Genomic DNA, 18,711 nt, shown 5'->3' with positions numbered 1-18,711 from the left:
TGCAATGTGGCAGCTGATGGGCAAAAGGTAATTTCTTAGTGTTGTATTTGTATCACTTATTATTGCACTTTTTCTAAAAACAGACTGTGGTCCTGAAACTGTCACCCTGCGGTACTGAAGGATCATACAACTGGGATCTACACAGCTCTGCATTGCATACATCAGTTAATGGACTTTCTCTCTATTTATGGCTGATGTTAGGAAGAATGTTACTGACTGACAAATTCACCGTTCACTTACATACAAAAACACTAGTCAAAAAGCAACATTTTTTCTCTTGTGCTCTGCTAAGGAAAGACAGTCAGGAGGGTTTAGAATATGATGGTGTTTTGTCTGAAATTTGTGCATGTATGCAATAAATATTTAATGGAGAATCATGGTGTTGTGTCGTGTTATAGTATAATGTGTAATATAATAACAATAGTAACAATAATAATATTACTGAAATAGTGACTACAAAGGGGTTCCAAAAGGAACTACTGGTTCTTTAATGCACGTTTAATACCGCTTTTCCACCGGGGCTGGTGCCGGTGCCCAAATGGGAACTGGCCGCGCTTTTCCACTCAAAAAATTCCTGGGCCGGTGCCAAGATCCTGGTTCCGAACTGGCCCCAAAACCTTGCTGGTCTCGAACTCGGAAACCTACGTCGTCAGTAGGCGGAGCTTTCTCTGGTTACTGCATATGGCGCAAGAAAGTTTTACAATGTTCGTAATATTATTGTTATTTTGTTATTAAATGTATTTTAAATTATTATTTAGGCGAGAATGTATGTGTTTAAAGTCCAAAACTGTGGTCGGTTAATAAAGATGGTGTCTGTTTAAAAATTAGCTTGGATGTTTTCAGAGATGTGAAAGAGAATTCACATTTTTACTAGTGAAAATTTAATTACTGATATCAAAAATAGTAATTGTTACTAGTAGAAATTCCATTGTTGATATCAAGAATTATAATTTTTACTAGTAAAAATTGAATTGTTGATATCAAAAATGCATATCCTGAGATCGATTAAAAGCTAATTCGGCTTGCCATAGTGCTCGGCGCTCATGTATCCCGCTGAACGCAGCCTCATCTCGGCAAGTCCTTCTGAAACTCACCGCTGGCTATGATGTCTGATATCTGTAGCGGTTAAACATGATATATAATTCATTTTGGGCATATGTCTAACGGTCAGTTTCGGCCTTATAAATCTGTACCTGGTCAAATCGTTTTGACTGAGGGCAAAGTTAAGTTTCATAACTTTATATTTTTAATTTAACTTTGTATTGAAGCGCTTCCTTGTGCTTTTGACTAAATTATTTGCTTTTAAATTATGTATTGAACAAACATTTTATACGTTCTAATAAGGGATTGTGTTTTATATCATATTACATTAGATTAAAAAACAGTTAGAATAATCAGAGTAGGCATATGTTGCCTAAATCACGTATGACTATTTTAAAAAGGAAAATGACAGGAAGCACTGTTGTGTTTTATATCATTCTATTTCATATTACTCAGTTTAAATATAAATGTACTTGGAAATAAATATGAAGAACCAGCACCAGCCCCAGCCCCGGTGGAAAAGAGGTATAAGAGAGGTTTCCAATTGGAACCTTTTTAAAAATGTTCAGAAATGAACCTTTAAGGTTCCCCCACAGTTGCAATCTCCAGGAATCTCAAAATATTCATTTTTGATCCTTTTCTTCTCAGAGTGTACATTTGTGAGGGCCAAATATCCTCAGTAATACTGTACAGTGAATTATCATTTCAACCGACTTGTGAGGACATTTTACTGGTCCTTGTGTGGGGGTATGCCTATACTGAGTCAGCTTTGACCCAGCATTTTAGCTGATTTTGTCCTTAGCTGTTTCCAATAACTGCCAAATACTACTACTGGCATCCTTATGAGGAGCTTCACATCCAAAGGGTCAGATTTTCCAGATTTTATGGGTGGTCTAGGATGGACCCCTATGAGGAAGCTGTACTTAGAGGTTGGTTGAAGATCATTGCTTGTTTTACAAGGATGTTAGATCATATTAACAATTAATTTCACATACCTTTCATTTAATTATTATTTTTTTATTAATTAAAAAAATAATTATTTATCAATTAAACATTGTTATTATTACGACATCACTAGTATGAGTAAGAGATACTCTTACAGGTGCTCTTGTCTATGTTTTCAAACTGTTATGACGTCTGTTGTTTACATGACTGCATTAGTTTTCTGAATGATTGCATTATGAAGAATGCTGCTGGTGTCTTTCCCTCTTCTTTAGTTTATCCATTTTTTTAAGAAAAACATTAACAAGCATTAAAAACAAAATATAAATCATTAGACTACTTGACCTGATAACCTGTTCTACACCATGATTGATAAAAATATTAAATTAGTTCTGATATAAAATATATATATAAATATATATATATATATTAGGGCTGTCAACGTTAACGCGTTAACATATGCGATTAATCAAAAAAATTTAATGCGATAATATTTTTTTAACGAGAATTAATCATTTAATAAGGTTTGAACCCAACTTCTTGCCGTCATCGCAGTGCGGAGACACGTGCCCTACGCCGTAGCCTTTGGTGACGTACAGTGAACGTAGCTACGCTGCTTAACATGATGGCAGAAGACACAACACCTGGTCTGCTAAATGGCAAGTTTCTTTATAAAAAGCTTCCAGATGGAAGTTTGGATAAAACCAAAGTTGTGTGCACTTATTGTAGCGACGAACTGTCTTATCACCGAAGCACGACAAGTTTGAAGTACCATCTTCGGGCCAAACATATGTATTTTGCAGATGTTAGCAAAGTTGCTGGTGATGAGACAGCGTCAACAAGCCGTGCTCGTCAAAGGACACTGGATGAGTGCAGCCGGGGCAAACCTGTAAACAAAACAACAACAGCAAAGCTAACTTATTCCATTACTAAATGGATCGCCACAGACTGCAGACCCATCAGCATAGTTCAGGACCGTGGGCTTCAAGACATCATTCAGATTGCCACAGGCGACCCATCATACCAGTTACCTTCGAGGGGAACTATTGTTTCGAGAGTAGATGAACTGTACGACACTGAAAAAGCTAAAAAGGCGAGTCAGTTGGCAGAAGGCACTTTCATTGCACTTACTGGAGACCACTGGACATCAGTAAGTAACCAAAACTACCTCGGTGTAACAGCACACCTAATCGATGACAACTGGCATCTGCACTCATTCACTTTAGGTGTGTTAAAAACCGAAGAAAGGCATTTTGCCGAAGCATGCGCAAACCAGTTTCTCAACGTTGCAAATGAGTGGAAGATAACGGACAAAGTCACTACAATAGGAACGGACAGTGCTCCCAATATGATTGCTGCTGCAAGGAGTTTACCATTCGAGCATATTCCTTGTGTGCCGCACGTTATACAAAGAGTAATCACCGTGGCTATTCAGGACAGCGGATTTGACAGCATTTTAGCAAAGTGCCGTAAAATAGTTGGACACTTCAAGCACAGTCCCGCAAACACTGCAGAGCTAAAAGCTCTGCAAGTCTCGCATGGACTAACAGAGGAGTCTCTCGTGCAGGATGTAACGACGCGCTGGAATTCGACTCTTGAAATGATAAGGCGGCTTCAATGCAATAAAGATCCAATGAACGCAGCGCTGGCACAGTAGAAGCATAAGTTAGCCATGCTAACCTCAGCTGATTTTGACAGACTGGCAAAGCTGGAAGCAGTGCTGAAACCATGCAAGTAATGTGATTCTTTTCGATTCAATTTTACTAATAAAATAAAGTAGTTTATAAGTCGTCTAAACATAATGTAATATACCCTGAATAGGTACCATCTGAATGTAAACTGTAGTCTCATTTTGTCAATTGTGTGTCTGTACTGTAGGTACATCACTGAGCTCCTAGGTGGTGAAAAGTATGTATCCTGCTCTGTGGTGCTACCTGCGCTGTGCCATCTCCTGCGTACAATGGAAGTCTCTGATGTTGACCCTGCCTACATAGTGCGCTTCAAGGGTGCATTCACAAAGGACCTCAACAGGCGAAGGGAGACCTCAAACCTATTGTGGTTAAAGGTAGCAACAGCTCTAGATCCCAGGTTCAAGGAGCTGAGGTGCTTGCCCAAAGCAGAGAGGGGAGAGGTGTGGCAAAAGCTGAATATGATGCTGAAGCATGGAGAACCTGCTCCACAGACCTTTGGAGAAGAAGTAGAACCAGAGCCACCAAAGAAGAAGATGGCCCTCCTAGTGATGGGATCAGAGTCGGAGTCTGATGATGAGGCACTGTTCACAGATACATGTCTAGAGAGGTACAAGGCAGAGCCCTGTATCAGCATAGACACATGTCCACTGCAGTGGTGGTCAGCACATTCAGGTTCACATGGTAAGCTGGCCCATATTGCAAAACGGTATTTGGCTACACCTGCCTCAACAGTCCCGTGTGAGAGACTGTTCTCTTTGGCAGGCCACATTGTGCAGAAGAAGAGGTCAGCTCTGTCATCTGAAAATGTTAATAAGCTAGTCTCTCTTAGCAACTGGCTGAAACAACAGACTTTATGATTGGTTGGCAGGAGGAATGTTGCATAGATGCACAATGTAGAGCCAATAATATAATTGTTGACTGTTGAGATAATTATACTGGATGATCTGTTTCCTTAAGCTAGTTTGTTATGCATTTCATTTTCTTTATTATTAGATCAAGAATGTAGATACTGTTCATTTGGTCTCTTTGCAAACATTTAATTTCTAAAATAGGATTATAATAGAAATGTAAATTGCTGAGATAATTAAACTGGAGAATCTGTCTCCTTAAACTAGTTTGTCATGCATTTCTTTATTTCAACAAATTTACAGGTAAATCCTGGTATTTTAAATTTGCGATTAATCATGATTAATCACAGTCCATGACTGTGATTAACTCGATAAAATTTTTTAATCGATTGACAGCTATAATATATATATTATTCTTAAACTAGCACAGAGAAAGTGTGGGTAAGTGAACTGACCCGGGAGACTTCTCTGTGTTTGTCTGTTTTTTCTCTCGGGAGAATTGTAGAGTTAGCTCACCATTCCTGACCTTTATGTAAGTAATCGTCTTGGTTACGGATGTAACCTCAGTTCCCTGATGGAGGGAACGAGACGTTGTGTCGAGACAACAGATGGGGTTCGTCCCTGAGAACCAATCGCTTCCGACTTCTTAGAAAAGGCCAATGAAATTGGCGAATGAAATTTGCATGCCGGACTCCGCCCCCGGATATCCAGGTATAAAAGGGAGACGGCGTGCCTCATTCATTCACCTTTGTTCTGAGGAGCCCGAGACCTCTCACGACTGCTGCAGTTTGAGACAGCCCTCCCTGCTGGTCTCCAAAACAGACAACGAGCTGCTCAGAGCCCCTGTGGCTCTGCGTGCGGTCCAAGCAGAGGTGCAATGGCGTACTGGACACAACACAGATGGGGTTGGGTCTTCCTCCCCGGTGGGGAGCGCCTGTAAGTGCACCACCTGGTGTAGGGGGAGTGGTGGGAACTTTGGGCACGTAGCCGGGCCGGGGTGTCAGGATAGCGTGAGAATCACCGGGCCCGAGTTCTAGGCAATCTGTGGACACGGAGAATGCTTGTAGGCTCTCCATCCGGAGAGCCGTCTTCATCATGAGGAGAGAAAGAGCGGCATCTCGCATCAAGGTCGCAAGAGGGTACGGAGCCCCTTAGGAACCAAATGATCAGGTTGTGCTGTCCTAGAGATTACCAGCAACTGAGTCGTGATGAGCGGCAATAGCAGCTCCATACGCGTTCAGTGTGGAAGGGAAGAGATTACTCTTGAGTCTCTGGAAGGAAAGCACGTACCCGATCAAGCAACTCCACGGGTCTTCTCTTCGAGAAGAGCACCAGGATGAGAAGAGGCACCACTTATAGGCGTATAGTCGCCTAGTGGCAAGGGCCCTAGCCTGAGTAGTGGTCTTAACCACCGCAGGCGGTAGGCCACTCAGGATCTCCTCGTTCCCTCCAGGGGCCAGACATGGAGGTTCCAGAGGTCTGGCCCAGGACGCCATAACGTGCCCTTCCCCTGGGAAAGCAGGTCCTTCATCAGGGGAATCGGCAAGGGGGGAGCTGTCGTCAGGAGCATTAGCTCCGAGAACCAAGTCCTGTTGGGCCAGTATGGCGCAACTAGTACACTTGATGCTCCTCTTCCCTGACCTTGCACAGGGTCTGTGCAATGAGGCTCACTGGAGGGAAGGCGTACTTCCGCTTGTCCCACGGCCAGCTGTGCGCTAGAGCATCATACCGAGGGGGGCCTCGGGTGGGGAGTACCTTAGCGGGCAATGGTTGGTGTCCAGGGAGGCAAAGGGGTCTACCTGAGCCCGCCCGAACTGTACCCAATGAGCTGGACTGTGCGGGGGTGGAGTCGCCACTCTATGTGAGGCGTCAACTGAAGAGAGAACGCATCAGCTGTCTGGTTCAGGTCACCTGGGATATGTGTGGCTCGCAGGGATCTGCTCCCCTGCGGACTCCACAGGAGGAGGCGTCGGGCAAGTCATGTTAGCTGCCGTGAGCGAACGCCACCCTGGCGGCTATGGTAGTTGTGCTGTCCGCCGGACCAGCACATGCTTGGCCTGCACGAGAGGTTATAGCCCCTTCAGTGCAAGTAGCACATCCAACAATCTAGGCAGTTGATATGCCTGCACAGGCAGGGGCCCGTCCATCGCCCCGACACTGCGCGCCCGTTGCACACGGCACCCTAACACTGCAGGGAGGCATCTGTCGTCGCCACGACGCGCCTCATGACCTGCCCGAGAGGGACCCCCATCCGTAGAAAGGTCATTGAAGACCAGGGGTTAGGGTGCGTTGGCAGAGAGGCGTAATCACCATCCGCCTGCTGCCCATGTGCCACGCTCTCCAGGGAACTCGACTCTGTAGCCAGTGTTGGAGCGGTCTCATGTGCATCAACCCGAGGGGTATCACCACCGCCGAGGATGCCATGTGCCCAGGAGCCTCTGAATTTCAGGGGGACCGCTGGCTGTTTGAAATATTCCAGGCAGTTCAACACTGACTGAGCGCTTTCTGAGTCAGTCGCACTGTAATGGAGACAGAGTTGAGTTCCATACCAAAAAAGAGGATGCTCTGCACAGAGGAGAGCTTGCTCTTTTTCGGTTGACCTGTGGTCCCAATCGATCTAGGTGCCGAAGCACTAGGTCCCTGTGTGCACATAACAGATCTCACGAGTGTGTCAAATGAGCCAGTCGTCGAGATAGTTTAGTACCCGCACACCTCTCTCCCTAAGGGGAGTGAGGGCGGCTTCCACGATCTTCATGAAGACTCGTGGGGACAGGGACAGACCGAAAGGGAGGACTCTGTACTAATATGCCTGACCCTTGAAAGCTAACCGCAGGAACGGGCGATGACGAGGGAGCGTTGAGACATGAGAGTAAGCGTCCTTCGGGTCGATTGCCATGAATCCGTCTTGACATCTGATAGATGCCAGGATGCGCTTCTGCGTGAGCATCCTGAACGGCAGCTTGAGTAGGTGCCTGTTCAGGGTACGCAGATCTAGCTCCCCCCGCTTTTTTGGGGACGATGAAGAACGGGCTGTAAAACCCGTTGAACATCTCGGCTAGAGGGACGAGCACGATCGCTTCCTCACCAGAGGGGTGGCGACCTCGGCCCGAAGCACGGGAGCATCCTTGCCTCTGACTGAGGTTGAGAGGATGCCCCGAAACTTGGGCGGGCGTCTGGGGAGTTGGATCGCGTAGCCGAGACGGACCGTATCCCGTAGTCACCGTGACGGTTTGGGAAGCTCTTGTCAGGCTCCCAGGGACCGAGACAGGGAGGCTAGGGGTACGTTCTGCTTCATCGACCTCCCGGGGGTGGTTCGATGGCTGGCAGTGCGGATCCCTCGCCGTGGGGGGGCCCCCGGAGAGGAGATCGGCTCTGCAGTTTTACCTGCCTGGCGATGATGTAGCACAACGCACCATCGAATGAGAGTGCTTAGGCTGATGATTATCCTCGACATTGGGTCTTGCCGCAACGTCGAGTTGCCGAACACCATCGTGTAGAGGGTGAGAGTGGCTGTGATAATACCCAGACGATGATGTGGCACAACGCACCGTCGATTGAGAGTGCTTAGGCTGCTGATTATCCTCGACATTGGGTCTCGCCGTGACGCAACGTAGAGTTGCTGAACACCGTCGTGTAGAGGGTGAGAGCGGCTGTGATAAACGCCCAGAGAGAGAGAAAATTCTTAGAAGTGGGCTGTTGGGATGTGGCAGGAACTGTCCTGGATCGACCACCAGCAATGGAATGGCTGGGGTCGGGCCCGAAGGTATTCTCGATCTCCCTGAGGTCTTCCCATGAGGGCCGCTTTGGCTTCCGCCGCGGCTGCTGACGGGGTGGTGATTTCCTCTTCGATGTCTCGAAGAGAACCAGGGCTGCTGGGAAACAGACGGTGCACGGGATCTCGGCGGCCAGAGGGCAGTCGAGTCGCGGCTGGGGAGGATATACTTGATATCCTCTGTCTGCTCCTTTACTGTCGAGAACTGCAGCTCGACAGTATCACCAAACAGCCCCCCTTGCGAGATGGGTGCATCGAGAAAGCGGACTTTCTCGGCGTTACTCATCTGTGCAAGGTTCAGCCAGAGGTGTCTCTCCTGGACCACAAGTGTGGACATTGCCCGACCCAGGGCCCGTGCGATCACCTTGGTTGCCCGTAGAGCGAGGTCGGTGACGCCACGGAGTTCCTGCATAAGCGCTGGGTCGGTCTTACCCTCGTGGAGAGAGGGGACAGCTTGGCCCGCAGCAGAGTAAGCTCTCGACACCTCAGATGCCGAAAAGCCTACGTGCTTTGGATGGGAGTCTAGGTCGAGCCCCTGGGGGACATCGACGTATCCTCTAGCTGCCCCACCATCGAGGGAAGAAAGGGTGATGGAACTAGTTGACGTGTACGCGCAGGGGAGCGTTCCAGGTCGTACTAGGTTCCTCATGCACTTCCGGGGGAACACGGCTTGGAGCCACTCTCAAGCCCGATGTACCGTGTATCCAGCCGCGAGCGTTGGGAGAGGCAGTGCGGTGCACCGCAACCCAATGCCGGCTGCCCGGGAAAGCATGGCTGACATTTCGACGTCCGCTTCTTCCTGAGCTCGACCCCCCGAGGGAGGGAGCTTCAAGGAATCGTCGGAGTCTGATGCCAGTAAGTCACCCTCCCCGATGCTGCAACAGACATCTCATCATCACGTACCGTGTCCGATACGTGATTGAGGAACAAGACGTTGGGACCATCTCATGGGGAACGGTCAGACAAGCAAGACGAGGTGCGAACGGTCCGCGAGCCAGTGGCTGACGGATTAGCACTCACAGTAATCCTCATATCACCCTCGCTGCTCGCCGTAGCGGGCGGCAGGGCCGTAGTCCTGCTGTCATGGAACGGGAAGCAGACGAGGTGGTGGCTGAGCCCCGTGGGAACACAGCCAACCGTGACGCAACGTCTGAATCGTCAACCACCCACAGTGCGGGCAGGACATATCCACAACATCTGCCCCAGCGTACTGGAAGCAGACATCGTGTCCGTCCCCCTCCTCGATGAGTGTGTTGCATCCACGAGAACAGCGGGACATGCCACGCTGGAGAAATTTGCTCTTTTAGTGAAAAAACTCGAACACTTCTGGAACCGCCGAGACGCCCAGGGGAAGTCGCCGCAGGAAGGGACAGTCCGCTGCACCACGTCGTAGAGCTGGCGTTCTTGTAGTTGCTACTTGTAGTGAAGTCTGTTGATCATGAGCGAAGGCTCCGAAGAACTAAAGGTGAATGAATGAGGCACGGCGTCTCCCTTTTATACCCGGATATCCGGGGGCGGAGTCTGGCATGCAAATTTCATTCGCCAATTTTCATTGGCCTTTTCTAAGAAGTCGGAAGCGATTGGTTCTCAGGGACGAACCCCATACCAAAGATGCGTTTCTCGATAATCTGCCCGAATTGTCTCAAATCGCTAGCATGAGAAATAACGTTGAAGATCTTGACATTACCACTGAAATTTTTTATTCCAACTTCTCGGTAACGCTAGACAAAGTTGCTCCACTACGTTTAAAGAAGATTAAAAATGGCAGCCCCACACCGTGGTATAATGAACACACTCAGGCTCTAAAGAAAGCGGCCCGAAAAATGGAGCGCAACTTTAAGAAAACTAAATTAGAGGTATTTCGTACAGCATGGAAGGATAGTATTCGAAAATACAGGAAAGCCCTAATAACTTCTAGATCCGCCTACTTTTCATCACTAATAGAAGAAAACCAGCACAATCCTAGGTTTTTATTTAACACGGTGGCTAAATTAACAAAAAATAAATCGTCAGTGACTTCTGATCCTGTATATCAGCATAGCAGTGATGAATTTATGAACTACTTCACATATAAAATCCAAGATATTAGAGAAAAAATTATAACAATGCAATCAGAAGTGAAACCCGCTGAACAAACTAACTACAGCGCCCTTAAGGAGAAAATGCAATTATTTTATACCGTAGATCAAGATGAGCTGTCTAAAATTATTAGATCATCTAAATCAACAACATGCATACTAGACCCTATACCTACAAATCTACTGAAAGAGATGCTCCCAGAAATTATAGATCCTCTTCTTGGTATTATTAACTCATCTCTGACATTAGGACATGTGCCTAAAGCATATAAGGTGGCTGTTATAAGGCCCCTTGTCAAAAAACCCCAACTCGACCCTAGAGAACTAGGGAACTACAGGCCTATATCGAATCTACCTTTCATATCTAAAGTTCTGGAAAAAGCAGTTTCAACTCAATTATGCTCCTTCCTCCGACGGAATAACATCAATGAAGAATTCCAGTCTGGATTTAGAGCATGTCACAGTACAGAAACTGCTTTGATCAGAGTTACAAATGATCTGCTATTGGCGTCTGACCGAGGTTGTATCTTGTTATTGGTGCTGCTAGACCGTAGTGCTGCATTCGATACCATTGACCACAGCACACTCCTACATAGACTAGAAAATTACGTCGACATTAAAGGAATAGCTTTGAAATGGTTTAAATCTTATTTATCCGACCGTTTTCAATTTGTAGCAATAAACAATGAGGTGTCATGCAAATCGCAAGTCCAGTACGGTGTGTACCACAGGGCTCAGTCTTAGGGCCTCTGCTCTTCGCATTATACATGCTACCTGTAGGAGATATAATAAAGCGACACGGAGTTAGCTTTCACTGTTATGCTGATGATACTCAACTTTATATTTCCTCGAAGCCTCATGAAACACAGCAGTTCCATCGAATAATAGAATGCATAGTCGATATAAAAAACTGGATGAGTAACAACTTTTTATTACTGAACTCGGACAAAACAGAAGTGTTACTTATTGGACCGAAAACTTCTATAAGTAACAACCAAAAATACTGTTTAACTATTGACGGATGTTCCATAAAACCCTTGTCGTCAGCAAAGAATCTTGGCGTTCTATTCGATAGTAGTCTGTCATTTGAGAGCCACGTCGCCAACACCTGTAAAATTGCGTTTTTCCATCTTAAGAATATATCGAATATATAGAGTATATAGAGAATATATAGAGAAGTTAATTCATGCATTCATGACATCAAGACTAGACTACTGTAATGCACTGTTAGGTGGTTGCCCTGCAGGCTTATTGCAAAAACTCCAACTGGTCCAAAACGCGGCAGCTCGAGTTCTTACACGTACAAAAAAGTATGAACATATTAGCCCAGTTCTGTCAACCTTGCACTGGTTACCTATAAAGCATCGCGTTAACTTTAAAATTCTTGCTTATTACCTATAAAGCCCTACATGGTTTAGCGCCTCAATACTTGAATGAACTCCTTTTGTATTACAGTCCTTCACGTGCATTATGCTCTTAGGCATCCTGTCAGTTGGTAATACCTAGAATTTCAAAATCAAGTGCAGGTGGTAGATCCTTTTCCTATCTAGCGCCTAAACTTTGGAATAGTCTTCCCTGCACTGTCCGGGAGGCAGGCACACTCTGTCTGTTTAAATCTAGACTAAAGACGCATCTTTTTAATCTTGCATACACTACTCTTCCATAATATAAATCCTCTGAGGGTTTAGGCTGCATTAGTTAGATCAACCGGAACCGAAAACACAACTGATGTACTTGTTGCATCAAAGAGTACAGAACAGTACTCTACTCTCAGCCAGTCTTGTCTCATTGTTCCAAGGTTACAACAGCAAGCAGGATGCAGTTCATGGCCTGACCTGATGGTAGAGCGGAGAATGGGAAGTGGGGACCTGACAAGAGCTGAGATGATAGAGCTGGATAAAGAAGGACGCGGTCTCTTGACATGTCTTCACCACAAAACTTCAAATGCTATTAGATTATTAATGATAATCTTAAACTATAATTTATTTTATTATTAAGTTTATTTATTTTATTTAGCCTTGTTGTGCAAGTTCTCTGGAGCTTGTGCAGAGGCAGCAGCTTTTGCCAGAGGGGAACTGGAATCCCCTGGTTGGGCCTGGGTTCTCCTGAGGTTTTTTTTCTCGATTAGAGTTTTGGGTTCCTCGCCACCGTTTGCATACTGTTTTTGCACTATCTGCCTGACCGGGGGGGCTGCTTCAGAATTTTAAAGTTTTACTTAATTAATATTGCATATAGGAATTTATAGTCTGTTATATTTGACCTGTGCTTCTCTCTCCTTTATCTTAAATGTGTGCTCTCACTGAGCGTGTGTGTGTGCGTGCGTGTCTGTGTGTGTGTGCGTACTTGTCTGTGTAAGTGTGTGTGTGCGTCCGTGTGTGTGTGTCTATGTCTATGTGTGTTAGTATGTGTGCATATTGTGTGTGTAGAGTGTTTTGTATGTGGATATGTCTGTCTTCTGTGTTTTCAACTTTTTCTTGTTTTTGCAGGTACAACTTTAATTGTTTTGCTTATAGTCAATATGTCTTATGTACAGCTGCTTTGTAACAATGAAAATTGTAAAAAGCGCTATATAAATAAAGTTGAATTGAGTTGAGAGTGTCTCCACTAATCTCCTCCCTACGGCAGGAAGTGGTCTCTGTACCGCATTTCCTCAGTGAGGAAATAATGCTTACCCAGTGGCCCTTACGGTGTCGGGCAGCTTCTCGCTGTTAGAGAAACAAGGTCTCCGCCTGTGACAGCCAGTGGTAGGGGGCTTCCCACCTTTTTGGTAAAAGCTCTGGGGTAAAACCTCTCCACTGGATGGTCACGAATTTCGCAATGGCGCTCACGTCTGACACGCCTAGGTCAGTCAGCGTCGCCTCGCTAGAGATTGTGTGCCTTCATGCAACAACGCTGGCCGCCCACCGCAGTGGTCGAGGGATGCTCTCAGGCTCCTCAGCCCAAAAGGTGAATGGATGAACAGGCCGTCTTCCTTTTATACCAGGATATCCGGGGCGGAGTCCGGCATGCAAATTTCATTCTCCAATTTCATTGGCCTTCTCACTAAAAAGTACCTACTATTCCAACACAAAAACAGTACTTCCTATTAGGGCATAGTATAAGTATGTATAAGTACACACACACGCAAAACCCGTTTTAAAATGAAACCTTAAAGTCTGAGAATGTACTAATATTTTTTTGCCATTTATACATTATATATACAACATATACCTGGAAACATCCTGGACGGGTGCTCAGTTATTTTGTTGCCAGACAGATATTTTCATGGTTCATTATAAAGTATTGTTGTGTAAAAAAGGAAATCATAGATAAAATGGTGATAAAATGGTGGTGGAATCATTTATTATTGGTGTTACACAAATTAAGCAGCAGAATTATCCCGCTGGCTGCTACTAATCGAAACAAATTCTCCATTCAAAACAATGTTAAAGCCTTCACAAATTAATTTTGTGATATTTATATTCACATATGTATATACTAAAAAAAACCACCTTCCATGTATAAAAAGACAAAAATGTAAAAACTAAGATTTAGTGCAAAGGCAGAAACAATAAAACTATTTTATTTATTTTCAGTACAAAAAAAAAATGAGATTAGAGATGGGTGTCTGCAATAGGAATTCTTCGTAGTTCTACGATCTGTGAGTTAGCCACACTCCCTCCATCGTGACTTCCATGAATTGACTCACTGTCACTTACATTTAGACCAGAACCTGTGCGCATAACAAGAATTGTAAAGAAATATGACTAGCACTGACCATAAAAGCTTATTTGAATAGGAATAGATAAACATCTGAAAAAAGTAACGTGTATTGTTTTGACTTACCAGTTTTTAAGGCAAAAATAAGGTCGTCAAAGTCTTGTGACTCTTCATCTTGCACCAGATTAGTGTTGATGAATCCGCCTTCAGTGATGTAAGTTTCATCCTGTGGAGACTCTTTAAAAATGCTGCTGGGTTGACTACTGGGTCTTAAAGAATCTCTCTCCCAGTCTGCAGAAACCTGCGTACACAGAAGATAGACATATCCAGGGTCAAATCTGCACCATTAGTGGCATCAAACTGAACTGAATTTTCAGCTGGTTTCCCAATCAAGTCCCTCCCATTTCTGCTATTGGTCAGCAAAACAGATAGCTATGCCAAAACTGATGCCACAGATTGGACTAGTTTTAAAAGTCTGTGTATTGTTGGTCTACCACTACTCCTGTCCCAAATCAGCTGTAAACTCATGTCTGGTGCAGGGGTCATTTAGAGGTTACAAGGCCCTGGATGTCTAAGTGGTTTTGTAGGTCTGAAGACTTATAACCTTGAGCTGCAGGGTCAACAAAAGTTCACAAGCATTCAAAATTCAAGCAATAATGAATTTTGGTAATGCTTGGGATAAGACAAATCTCAATATGTTCTATTTTATTAACATTTACATTTATCCAAAGCGACTTACAAATGAGGTAAACAATGGAAGCAAGGACAACAAAAAGCATAAGCACAGGAAAACGTCTTGGTTACGGATGTAACCTCAGTTCCCTGATGTAGGGAACAAGACGTTGTGTCTAGCCGACAGATGGGGTTCGTCCTTGAGAACCTATCGCTTCCAACTTCTTTAGAAAAGGCCAATGAAATTGGCGAATGCAATTTGCATGCCGGACTCCGTCCACGGATATCCGGGTATAAAAGGGAGAAGGTGTGCTGCATTCATTCACCTTTGTTCTGAGGAGCCTGAGAACCTCTCACGACTGCTGCAGCGGGCAGCACATGTTGTGCATAAAGGACACATCTCGTTCCCTCCATCAGGGAACTGAGGTTACATCCGTAACCAAGACGTTCCCTTTCTGTCGGTCTCTCGACGTTGTGTCGAGCCGACAGATGGGGTTCCCATGGAAAACGCCACAACGCTGTGCCCTGTCACAATCTCTAGCGAAGCGACGGTGACTGGTCAGCCGTGAGCACTACCGCGAAATTGTAACCTACCAGTGGGTAGGTAGGGGGTCCCAGAGCTTTTCTTGAAAGGTGGAAAGGCTCTTGCCTTCGGCCCTCACAGGCGGCGGCCTTGTTTCTCTAACAGCGAGAAGCCACCCGGTACCATAAGGCCACTGGGTAAGCGCTACTTCCTCAAAAGGGGGATGCGCTACAGAGACCACTTCCTACCGTAGGGAGGAGTTTAGTGGAGATACCAACATGGTCTCGCCGTTAGGGGAGAACTCATGGGAGGAATGTGCGGACTGGAGGAGTTAACCGCAAGGTGGAAGTCCACCTAGGGAAGGGTCATGGGTTACCAAGGTGGGAACCAATCATGAGGATACATCAGACAGAACCGCCCTGCTGTGGGGTTACAACTTCCGGTAGCACTAGGTCCGGTTAGAGCTATGTTGTGGATAACTCAGTTGGTACCCAGCCTAAGGGGCAGGGCTGCTCTGCCCAGCCCGCCCGCAGGAGGTGCTTGCTTAGTGATGGATGGAGTGCCTATTCTTCACCCAGTGGGGAAAGAAGGGAGGCTAAATTAGTACGATGACCCACCTACAAAAAAGGGGGGAAGGTACTATCATAGGCGTACACCTTTCCGGCCGCCGGTCTTACCTGATGCCCTGCAAGACTTGAGCTGATACCGGTTTAACGCAGAGGCTGTAGGACCTCGCGAAGGTGTTGGGTGTAGCCCAACCCGCAGCTCTGCAGATGTCTGCCAGAGAGGCGCCTCAAGCCAGTGCCACGAGGAGGCTATACTCCGTGTGGAGTGAGCTCTCACTGCCAGTGGGCACGGGCGATCTTAGGACAGGTACGCTGTAGTGACGACGTCCATGATCCAGTGCACCAATCTCTGTTTGAGACAGCCCTCCCTGCTGATCTCCAAAACAGGCAAAGAGCTGCTCAGAGCTCCTGCGGCTCTGCGTGCGGTCTAAGTAGAGGCGCAATGCGCATACTGGACACAACACGGATGGGGTTGGGTCTTCCTCCCCGGTGGGGAGCGCCTTTAAGTTCACCACCTGGTGTCTAGGGGGAGTGGTGGGAACTTTGGTTACGTAGCCGGGCCGAGGTCACAGGATAGCGTGAGAATCACCGGGCCCAAGTTCTAGGCAATCTGTGGACACGGAGAATGCTTGTAGGTCCGCTACCCTCTTGAGCGCCATCCGGAGAGCCGTCTTCATCGTGAGGTGAGAAAGAGAAGCATCTCCGAGGGGCTCCAGGACCGCATCAAGGTCGCAAGAGGGTACGGAGCGCGGGTGAGGCGGTAGCCTTCCCGCGCCCCTTAGGAACCAAATGATCAGGTTGTGCTGTCCTAGAGACTTACCAGCAACTGGTTCATGATGAGCGGCAATAGCGGCTACATACACGTTCAGTGTGGAAGGGGAGAGGTTACTCTTGAGTCTCTGGAAGGACAGCACGTTCCCGATCGAGCAACTCCGCGGTTCTTCTCTTCGAGAAGAGCACCACGATGAGAAGAGGCACCACTTACAGGCATATAGCTGCCTAGTGGCCAGGGCCCTAGCCTGAGTGAGGGTCTTAACTGCCGCAGGGGGTAGGCCACTCAGGATCTCCTCGTCCCGTCCAGGGGCCAGACATGGAGGTTCCAGAGGTCTGGCCTGGGATGCCATTACGTGCCCTTCCCCTGGGAAAGCAGGTCCTTTGTCAGGGGAATCAGCCAGGGGGGAGCTGTCGTCAAGAGTATTAGCTCCGAGAACCAAGTCCGGTTGGGCCAGTATGGCGCAACTAGTACACTTGATGCTCCTCTTCCCTGACGTTGCACAGGGTCTGTGCAATGAGGCACACTGGGGGGAAGGCGTACTTCCGCTTGTCCCACGGCCAGCTGTGCGCTAGAGCATCCGTGCCGAGGGGGGCCTCGGATGGGAAGTACCCTAGCGGGCAATGGGTGGTGTCCAGGGAGGCGAACATGTCTACCTGAGCCCGCTTGAACTGTACCCAATGAGCTGGACTGCGCGGGGGTGGAGTCGCCACTCTCCGCGAGGCGTCAACTGACGAGAGAGCGCATCGGCTGTCTGGTTCAGGTCGCCTGGGATATGTGTGGCTCGCAGGGATCTGCTCACCTGCGGACTCCACAGGAGGAGGTGTCGGGCGAGTCGTGGTAGCTGCCGTGAGCGAACGCCACCCTGGCGGTTGATATATGCTACGGCAGTTGTGCTTGTCCTGCATGAGAGGTTGTAGCCTCTTCAGTGCGGGTAGCACATCCAACAACTCTAGGCAGTTGATATGCCTGCACAGGCGGGGGCCCGTCCATCGCCCTGACACTGCGTGCCTGTTGCACACGGCACCCCAACCCTGCAGGGAGGCATCTGTCATCACCACGATGCACTTCGTGACCTGCCCGAGAGGGACCCCCGTCCATAGAAAGGTCGAATTGAAGATTGAAGACCAAGGGGTTAGGGTGTGTCGGCAGAGAGGCGTAATCACCATCCGCCTGCTGCCGGTGTGCCACTCTCTCCAGGAAATTCGACTCTGTAGCCAGTGTTGGAGTGGTCTCATGTGCATCAACCCAAGGGGTATCACCACCGCTGAGGATGCCATGTGCCCAGGAGCCTCTGAAATTGATTCAGGGGGCCGCTGACTGCTTAAAATATTCCAGGCAGTTCAACACTGACTGAAGCGCTCTGTAGTCAGTCTCGCTGTAATGGAGACAGAGTTGAGTTCCATACCAAGAAAGAGGATGCTCTGCATAGGGGAGAGCTTGCTCTTTTCTCGGTTGACCTGTGGTCGCAATCGATCTAGGTGCCGAAGCACTAGGTCCCTGTGTGTACATAACAGATCTTGCGAGTGTGTCAAAATGAGCCAGTCGTCGAGATAGTTTAGTACCCGCACACCTCTCTCCCTGAGGGGAGTGAGGGCGGCTTTCACGATCTTCGTGAAGACTCGTGGGGACAGGGACAGACCGAAAGGGAGGACTCTGTACTAATACTTACCCGCAGCAGAATAAGCTCTCGACACTTAAGATGCCGAAAAAACCTACTTGCTTTGGACGGGAGTCTAGGTTGAGAGCCCCTGGGGGACATCGACGTATCCTCTAGCTGCCCCACCATCGAGGGAAGAAAGGGCGATGGAACTAGTTGACATGCACACGCCGAAAAGGGGCGTTCCAGGTCGTACTAAGTTCCTCATGCACTTCCGGGAAAACACGGCACTGGGGGCGAGTGCGGCTTGGAGCCGCTCTCAAACTCGAGGTACCATGTATGCAGCCGTGAGCGTTGCACTGCAACCCAATGCTGGCGGCCCGGGAAAGCATGGCTGACATTTCGACGTCCGCTTCTTCCCTGGGCTCGACTCCCTGAAGGAGGGAGCTCCGAGGAATCGTCGGAGTCAGATGCCAGTAAGTCACCCTCCGATGCTGCAACGGACAT

General features: G+C 47.4%; 2 protein-coding genes across 4 annotated transcripts in view; one reads left to right on the top strand and one right to left on the bottom strand.

Annotated features, from left to right (window-relative positions):
- The first annotated feature begins 2,334 nt into the window (after positions 1-2,334).
- LOC130564312 (uncharacterized) lies at positions 2,335-5,174 on the top strand. 2 transcript variants are annotated; one of them, XM_057350273.1, is made up of 2 exons: positions 2,335-3,717; positions 3,862-5,174. In XM_057350273.1, the coding sequence occupies exons 1-2, from the start codon at positions 3,656-3,658 to the stop codon at positions 4,529-4,531; spliced, it is 732 nt and encodes a 243-aa protein (XP_057206256.1). In that variant the 5' UTR covers positions 2,335-3,655; the 3' UTR covers positions 4,532-5,174. Both variants share the same exon structure in this region; 1 of them encodes a protein (XP_057206256.1).
- An 8,524-nt stretch (positions 5,175-13,698) lies between these two features.
- Positions 13,699-18,711, bottom strand: part of LOC130564291 (adhesion G-protein coupled receptor V1-like) — an 84,849-nt gene continuing 79,836 nt past the window's right edge. Inside the window, exons 7-8 of one of the 2 annotated variants that reach the window (XM_057350261.1) lie at positions 14,198-14,372; positions 13,699-14,084 (exon numbers count right to left, since the gene is read on the bottom strand). In XM_057350261.1, the coding sequence (XP_057206244.1) occupies positions 13,966-14,084; positions 14,198-14,372 (294 nt within the window). In that variant the 3' untranslated portion in view covers positions 13,699-13,965. The remainder of the gene's footprint in view (positions 14,085-14,197; positions 14,373-18,711) is intronic. The other variant, XM_057350268.1, reaches the window with a different exon arrangement.

Source organism: Triplophysa rosa, linkage group LG2, assembly GCF_024868665.1.
Source record: "Triplophysa rosa linkage group LG2, Trosa_1v2, whole genome shotgun sequence".
Lineage (NCBI taxonomy): Eukaryota > Metazoa > Chordata > Actinopteri > Cypriniformes > Nemacheilidae > Triplophysa > Triplophysa rosa.
This window is presented reverse-complemented; position numbering and strand designations above follow the sequence as displayed.